General features: G+C 31.6%; 1 protein-coding gene across 1 annotated transcript; it reads left to right on the top strand.

Annotated features, from left to right (window-relative positions):
* The first annotated feature begins 3,259 nt into the window (after positions 1 to 3,259).
* Positions 3,260 to 4,320, top strand: LOC133330425 (uncharacterized). The gene is made up of 3 exons (XM_061538856.1): positions 3,260 to 3,384; positions 3,499 to 3,649; positions 3,710 to 4,320. The coding sequence occupies exons 1-3, from the start codon at positions 3,334 to 3,336 to the stop codon at positions 3,853 to 3,855; spliced, it is 348 nt and encodes a 115-aa protein (XP_061394840.1). The 5' UTR covers positions 3,260 to 3,333; the 3' UTR covers positions 3,856 to 4,320.
* The last annotated feature ends 3,438 nt before the right edge of the window (positions 4,321 to 7,758 follow it).

Raw genomic sequence — 7,758 nt, 5'->3', positions numbered from 1 at the left:
TAGTTTGTAGCAAAGACAAAAAGTTTTAGAGGTTAAATTTCTGTTCAAATGTTTGTTGTAATTAACAAATATTCTTGACGCAAATCAGTATTTTTCCAAAAAAAACCATAAAGAATTTTGTTCAAAAACATGTTCAATAGTAGTGTCATGAATATCCAATTGTTATAATAAATTAATTGAGGTTGCCAATAAAAGTTTTTATAACCTTCAATTATTTTGTTCAACAAATGGATTTCAAGAAAATTGTATGATTTGCGATGACGCCAAATTTTCCACCAAAAATCGTAATATGGCGATTATGTATTAATATATAGTAGTATGTATCACCAGAAAATATGTAAATGTAAAGTACGACGCCGAACAATTCCGCCAAAAAATTTTTAATATGGCGATTATGTATTGATATAAAGTAGTATGAGTTCCAGAAAATATGTATGTGTCGGTAAATTATGACGCCAAAAATTGCGCCATAATTTATATATAAACGCTTTGTATTTGATTTATGTAATAAAGATTCCAAAAAATTTCCAAATTTTCCAAAAAAAAAATCCAATTATGTTATGTATTTCTGAGTCAGTAATTTTTCCCAAATCCAATATGGTGTTAAAACAAGTTTAATGTAAAAAATCCAAAAATGGCGGGTCAAATTTCCAAAAAAAAAAATTCCAATAATTCCACAAAAGTTCTAAATATGCTCAACTTTTTCCACAAAAGTTACTCTTAAGTTTGCATGTAGTAATGTATTTTCCACAAGAGACCAAATTTCTCCTTTCAAAGTTCAATATTTTTTGTATGTGTTAGTGGGTTTTGTTTTTTCGAGGTATTCTCAATTTCAATCTCTCCACTGAGATTTCCAATTTTTTCCACTGATTTATTCCAAGTTTAGACAAAAAAATCCCAAAATTTGCAAGGTTTTTATGTAAATGTTCAAAAACTAGGTTTGTGTTTAATAAAAAAACAACGCGAAGAATACATTAATAGATTAAGAAATAGTTCTAATCTAGAAACACAAAACATAAATATAAATGATAAGCCTGCTGTTTTAACCACAGATTTGTCAGATGAGCAATGTGATGTTAACACCAGAAACCATAATGTTCAGCAAGAGTTATTTACTGATAAGTTAGGGAAGTGGTACATAAGAAACAAAATTTCCAGGAAAGCATTTGAAGAACTTTTGTGCATTTTAAGAGAAGAGAATTTAAATGTACCAAAAAAAGCAGAAACATTATTGCCGAAAATTGTTGAGAAACCTATTATAAGGAAAGTGCGTCCCGGCCTGTATTGTCATTTAGGCATAAGAAGTCAATTACAGAAAGTTGGTAAATTTTTATTGGGATTAGACAAAATAATAATTGATATAAATATTGATGGCTTGCCCTTATTTAAAAGCTCTCGAGCTCAGCTGTGGCCTGTTTTAATAAGAATTGTTAATTCACAAAATGTGCACGTCCTTCCAGTTGGGATTTATGTTGGTCTTAAAAAACCGGAATGTATTTTGACGTATTTAGAAGATTTTGTGAAAGAAATGAAAGACATAGCAAAAAATGGGATACAATTTGCAGAACATATTTTTAGTTTAGAAATACGAGCCATTGTTTGTGATGCACCAGCGAAAGCTTACATATGTGGTACACCAAGCCATGCGTCGTTCCATGGCTGCAGCAAATGCACCCAAGTAGGCAAAAAAAATGGGAATTTTTTAACCTAGAGTACTAAATCAGGAGATTTAATAACAGATGATGATTTTGAAAATAGAAAGTATTTGGAACACCATCTCGTTAATTTTAGAAATACTAAAACACCATTAGAAATAATCGGCGTTAAAATGATAAGCCAAGTGTCAATAGATACTATGCATTTACTAGATTTGGGAATTATGCGGAAATTTATATTACGAATATTGGAGGGAAAAACTATCGTTAAAGTTAGCAAAAGGGATAAGATCTGCATGTCGAAAAAGTTAGAGTCTTTGAAAACATTTGTTCCACAAGAATTTGTAAGAAAACCAAGAAGTTTCGATGACATAGCACACTGGAAGGCAACGGAGTTCCGCCAGTTTCTTTTGTACACTGGGATTTTTGTTTTCAAAGACCTAATTCCTGACGACACATACTACGTTTTTCTACTCTTACATTGCGCATGTAGATTGTTGTTATGTCCTAAGAGCTACCATAACAATCTGGAGCCGGCAAAACAATTATTAGATTTGTTTGTACATAATTTTCCAATTGTTTTCGGAGATAGTAGCGTGTCCTACAACATCCATACTTTGCTACATTTGGTGGATAGCATTAGAGACATAGGTTTAATGTCTGGTTCGTCTGCATATGATTTCGAAAATTATTTACAAACAATGGGAAAGTAAAAGAGTTCAATACGAAAGTTATTTTATCGATATCCCAAGTCAAGGTTTCAGAACTATGAAGAATAAAGGGGTTTGTTACTACTTCAATAAATGTCTTTATACATCAAAGAAACCAGACAATTTCTGTTGCATTAAACCATATATTCCAATTGAAATTCAAAGTTTTGAAGAAGAAGGCGAAGAAAAGTTAGTCATAGGTAAACGATTAACAAATATAATAAGTTATTTTAAGGAGCCAATGGATTCCATGAATATTGGTATTTGCTGCGCCGATGTATCTTCTTTAGGTGATGTAGAGAAATTCTCAATTCTAGAAATAAATTTCAAATTTATGTGTATTCCTCACAATGATAATGTTATCTTACTACCAATTTTGCATAGTTGTCTTTAGAAGCATAAATTACATTTTTTCGTTTGTTTTATTCGGTCCTCACTTTTCGTCTGTATTTTTAATTATATTAATAATCTTTATGTATTTTATGAAACATTTTTTTTTAAAGATGGATTCTCAAATTATAAAGATGCCCCTAAGTGAAAGCAAATCATGTAGGTATACATAATAAACCAGTTATGAAATATATTATAAATTCGTATGTATTTTCTTTCATTTCAGGTACTGAAAACAACTCATGCAAAAATTGCAAAAAACTTTCCAGAAAAATGGATAATTTACAAGGTAAGAAAAAAATATTAAGAGTGTTACTACACAGTATACAAATATTGGGATATCGCCGATTCACTACTTTTATCGCTGTTTGAACTATGTTTTTTAATTAAATAATATTTTCAATTTTACTGTACTAATTTGGTTTAAAATTGCCGACTTTCAGAAACCATCAACGACTTAGTTAAAACTGTCCAACAAAACAGTGAGGCTATTATGTCAGGTAGTCACAACAAAATTAGTTCGACAAGAAACGTCAATCAGAACCGCTACAAATGACTTTCCAATATCGTCTGAAAACATGTTGCAAAACATGGAGGAAAAAATCACTTGTGACAACCGAGATATTTACGTAAGTACAAAAATGTGTTTATTATTTGTATAGTAATATATCGAAAATGAATTAGGAATAAAGTAAATATTTTCTTAATTTTTATAACATAGTAATTTAATCATTCACATTTAGGTCTCTACAATGAGCAAGCTGTGGCGAAACTGTGTCGGAAAAAATATAGAGAATATACTAGATTCTAAAGTCATAATGGATTTTATTGTAGACGGTACTCATGGAAAACGCTCTTTAAGGAAATATAAAAATTTCTACAAAGCTTTAATTGGTAAGTTGAATATTTTAACGTCAAATTTGTATAATTAAAGAATTTATTAAAATTTTCCAGACTCCATAGAAACTCTACCATCCCTAGGGGGAAAAAATGCGGAACAGCTACTACGCCAGGCAATGGAGTTATGCAAAAAGAAGCAATTCAGAAAGAATTCTGAAAATAAAAAGATCGAGCTGGAGTCAACAGAAATATTGATGTGAATTAAATTTTGGTATTAATTTTTGAGTGAATTATTTTTTTTTTTTACATACATCAAACGTGGATATGGATTTTTAATTTAATTTTTTAAAAAGAAATTATATTACTTTTTTAAAACTAAAATAAAAAACGATAAAATTAACTAGTATTTAATTATTCACAACCAACTAGTGCGAATCTGGTAATGATGGATTGATATACAACTAGAAAAGATGTGAGTAGTATAAAACTACCATGAAGAATACTAGAGTGTGCACTAGTTCACATAAAACTAGTCCAAATACAGTAGTTTACAGTACTACATAACAACTAGTACGTATTTAACTAGTATAGGATCTAGTAATTTAATTGTATACAAATGAACTAGTTAGGCGTATATGACAACCCCATGTTAAAATCGACAGTTCGTTATATGGAAAAAGGACAGATATGTTACTAGTTTGAAGCAAAAAGCAACTAGTATATTTCTACCTACATACTAGTTATTTTGGCTGCAGGGAGGGTCAACGTCAGGCCTCGATTCAATATGTGTGATTTTGGGTAATTTTGTCCAAAAGTGTCAAATTATTCACAGGTGCTTTATCAGGGGCATTACAGGTCGGTGCCAAATGATTCCGAACCCTGCATGCCTGAATTCGCCCCAACAAATTTCATGGGTACTCACTTTGATCCTCTCTCTTTAGTACTGGAAATGTGTGTGTGTAGTTACCCTGTGTGTTGTTTTTGGATCTTTGCCGCTCCAACTTCTGCGTTCTTCTTCTTCGTTTGTTTGGCGCCTTTGTTGTTGTTTTTGAACTGGAATGCCACTCACTGTTGTTGTCCACTTCAATTTATATATTTTTTGTAATTTCAGTTTTGTTATTTATGTTCACTTTTTGGTATTTGTATTTTGTTATTTGTAATTTATTTATTTTTTTACCACTGCTTGCTGTTATGTCACTGTTTTTTTTTGTTCTATCACTGTTTTTTTTTTTTTGTTTTGTGACGTTCAATTTTTATTCACTATCACTGATTCTTTTATTGTCGCTGGTTCACTTCATACTGGTTCACTGAAATGAACTGTGAGCACCAGTTCCACTTTTGATTAATTCTATTATTTTGATTTTTATTTTTTTCTCAGAATTTTTTTATTTATTTAAAAAACACTATCTGGCTCGCATGGACCAATGTTTAGTGTACAAACCGTTTTCTAGTTTTTCCTTTCGTTATGTATAAGATTTGTTTTTTTTGTGTTTTTGTAGTTTTATTGTAATTCACTTATGTTGTAATTTTGTGGTTGTAATTGGCGTATATGTACAAATTTCTGTATTTTGTTTTTTGTTTTATGGATGTGCAAAATTATGTTTATTCATTTGGTGCACAATTTTATATTTTTTTCATTTCATGTATGTGTAATTCTTTTTATGTGTAATTCTCTTTGTGTTCAGTATATGTATATGTGTTGTGTGTACTTTAAATTTGATTTTGTAACTTGTGTATATATACAATTTTCCGTATTTAACAATTTTTTATATTTATGTTTAATTCTTTTGTGTAACTTTCCAATTTTTGTAATTTATGCGTTTGTACAATTGTTTTGTTTAATGTTGTTTATGTTTAATTTAAATTCACAATTTTTGTATTTTGTGTTTTGTAATTCAAAATGTTTTAATAAAAGTGTTGTTTTCTGTATGATTGTAATTCTTGTATGTATGTATGTTCATTACAAAATATAGTGTATTCGTTTCAGTGTTATTTTTGTTTTAGATGAAATTCAAAATTTGTATGTTTGTAAACTTTGTTTTGTATTTGTATCACTTTGTTTTGTATTTGTGTCACGATCACGGGGGGAATGCTGTTGCATGTAATGCCGAACGAGAACTAACTCCTTTGCTGCCCGCTATGCTTTTTAAAGCCTACTTATGTTTTCCAATGTTATTGGAAGGCAGCAACGGATTTTGGCTAGCGGTTGCGAATGTATGTATATGTGTACATATTTATTGTAAATATTAAGTACCGCTAGCCTATTTTGCAAAACAACATACAGTGGCTTTCATAAGTATGGTACCAGACCATACAGATACCCTCCACCATAGATATACTTGAAATGAAAATATAGGGCACATAACAAAACGTGGACCTATACCCACATTTTTATAAACTGATTATGTAAATCATAATGTACACCAAATACAAATTTCAGCGTATGGCTAATAGGGGTGTATAAACTTTGATACAGCGAAAATGTGCCTCATCGAAATATTGGTTCTAGAACCCATGTTTCTTTGGACCAAGTTCGTTTCAGAAAATTTTGATTGAACGAAGATGGGGAATATCCGTCCATTTCTTCTGGTACGTCCAACACAGCGGCTAGGCCTAGGCCTAAATGCGCGGAAAAAATCGGATAACTATTTCAATATAAACAAGTGAAAAAGCGTTAAGTTTTGCCGGGCTGAATTTTGGATACCCTCCACCAGGGTATGTCCACACGAAAATGTATGAAAATGTATGTATGTATGACACGAAAATGTCCACTTTTTGTTATGTTCCCTAACAAAAAGTGGACCTATACGCACATTTTTATAAACCGATTATGTAAATCATAATGTACACCAAATACAAATTTCAGCTTTGATACAGTGAAAATGTGACTCATCGAAATATTGATTCTAGACCCCATGTTTCGTTGGACCAAATCCGTTTTAGTAAATTTTGATTTCTTCCAAACTTAGTTCAAGTTCAAATATGGGGAATATCGATCCACTCCTTCTGGTACGTCCAACACAGGGGCTAGGCCTAGGCCTAAATGCACGGAACAAATCGGATAACTATTTCAATATAAACCAGTAAGGAAAGTAGTAAAGTCATACGGGGCCGACTATATGATACCCTTCACCACTATGCGTATATTAAACAGGACTATTATAATGAAATTTTATGAAATCAAATATGTGATATTTATCTAAATATGAAACGACATAGACCTATCCATAAACATGTCATTCGTTTGTTACAATGGGACAAAAGTATGTAAATCGAATAAATAGCAATAGGTTATCCGTTGGGCTATGTCTGTACTTCACGAAAACGCAACTACGTTATTCTATGCTCAATTTTGTACGTTGTGCCAAGTATATATAGGGACTTTGGTGCAAAATTTACCTTAAATCGGACGAAAATATATATGGGAGCTATATCTAAATCTGAACCGATTTTTCCCAATTTCAATGGGGTTCGTCCTTGGTCTAGACAAATGAGCTGTACCAAATTTCATCCAAATCGGATTATAAATGCGACCTGTACTTTGTTTAAAGTTTAACACCAACAAATGGACAGACGGACGGACAGACATGTATAAATCGACTCAGAAATGATTCTATGCATATCCTCAAAAGGAAATATGGGTCTGTCTCGTTTCCTTTTACCTCTTACAAACATATGCACAAAGACACAAAGCGGGTGATATGGGGACTGCCCCAAAAAGGGAGCGAATATTAATCATTTTTGGTGGGGAGATTTGTTACCATATACGAATACAAAATACCAAATTGCAGCAAATTCGGTTGAAAAACGCACTCAAGAACTCCAAAATACCGAAAATTGGGGGTACCCTTATATGGGGGTTATCCGAAAAAATACCTATACATAATACCTATATTCATAATTTTTTGTGGAGAGATTTGGTACCTATTGTGAATTCAGAATATCAAATTACAATCAATTCGGCGAAAAAATCAATCAAAACCTCAATAATACAGAAAATTAGGAGGTACCGTTATATGGGGGTATCAGAAATATCGGACCGATATTTATAATTTTTAGTGGAGATATTTGGTACCCAATAAGAACCCAATGTATAAAATTCCAGCGAGTCTGGTTGAAAAACGCGCTCAAACCCCCAAAATACCGAAAATTGGGGGGTACCC

Source organism: Musca vetustissima, unplaced genomic scaffold (assembly GCF_032173495.1).
Source record: "Musca vetustissima isolate MV318-11 ecotype Yass unplaced genomic scaffold, APGP_CSIRO_Mvet_v1 utg30212, whole genome shotgun sequence".
NCBI classification, from domain to species: Eukaryota; Metazoa; Arthropoda; class Insecta; order Diptera; family Muscidae; genus Musca; species Musca vetustissima.
Note: the sequence above shows the minus strand (reverse complement) of the source record. Positions and strands in the feature narration are given on the sequence as shown.

What these genes read in the sequence shown, in the direction of transcription:
- LOC133330425 (XM_061538856.1), top strand. Translation starts at nt 3,334, where the DNA reads ATGTTGCAAAACATGGAGGAAAAAATCACTTGTGACAACCGAGATATT. An exon ending in GTGACAACCGAGATATTTAC is followed by an intron (nt 3,385 to 3,498) that starts GTAAGTACAAAA and finishes ATTCACATTTAG; the next exon opens with GTCTCTACAATGAGCAAGCT. An exon ending in TTTCTACAAAGCTTTAATTG is followed by an intron (nt 3,650 to 3,709) that starts GTAAGTTGAATA and finishes AAAATTTTCCAG; the next exon opens with ACTCCATAGAAACTCTACCA.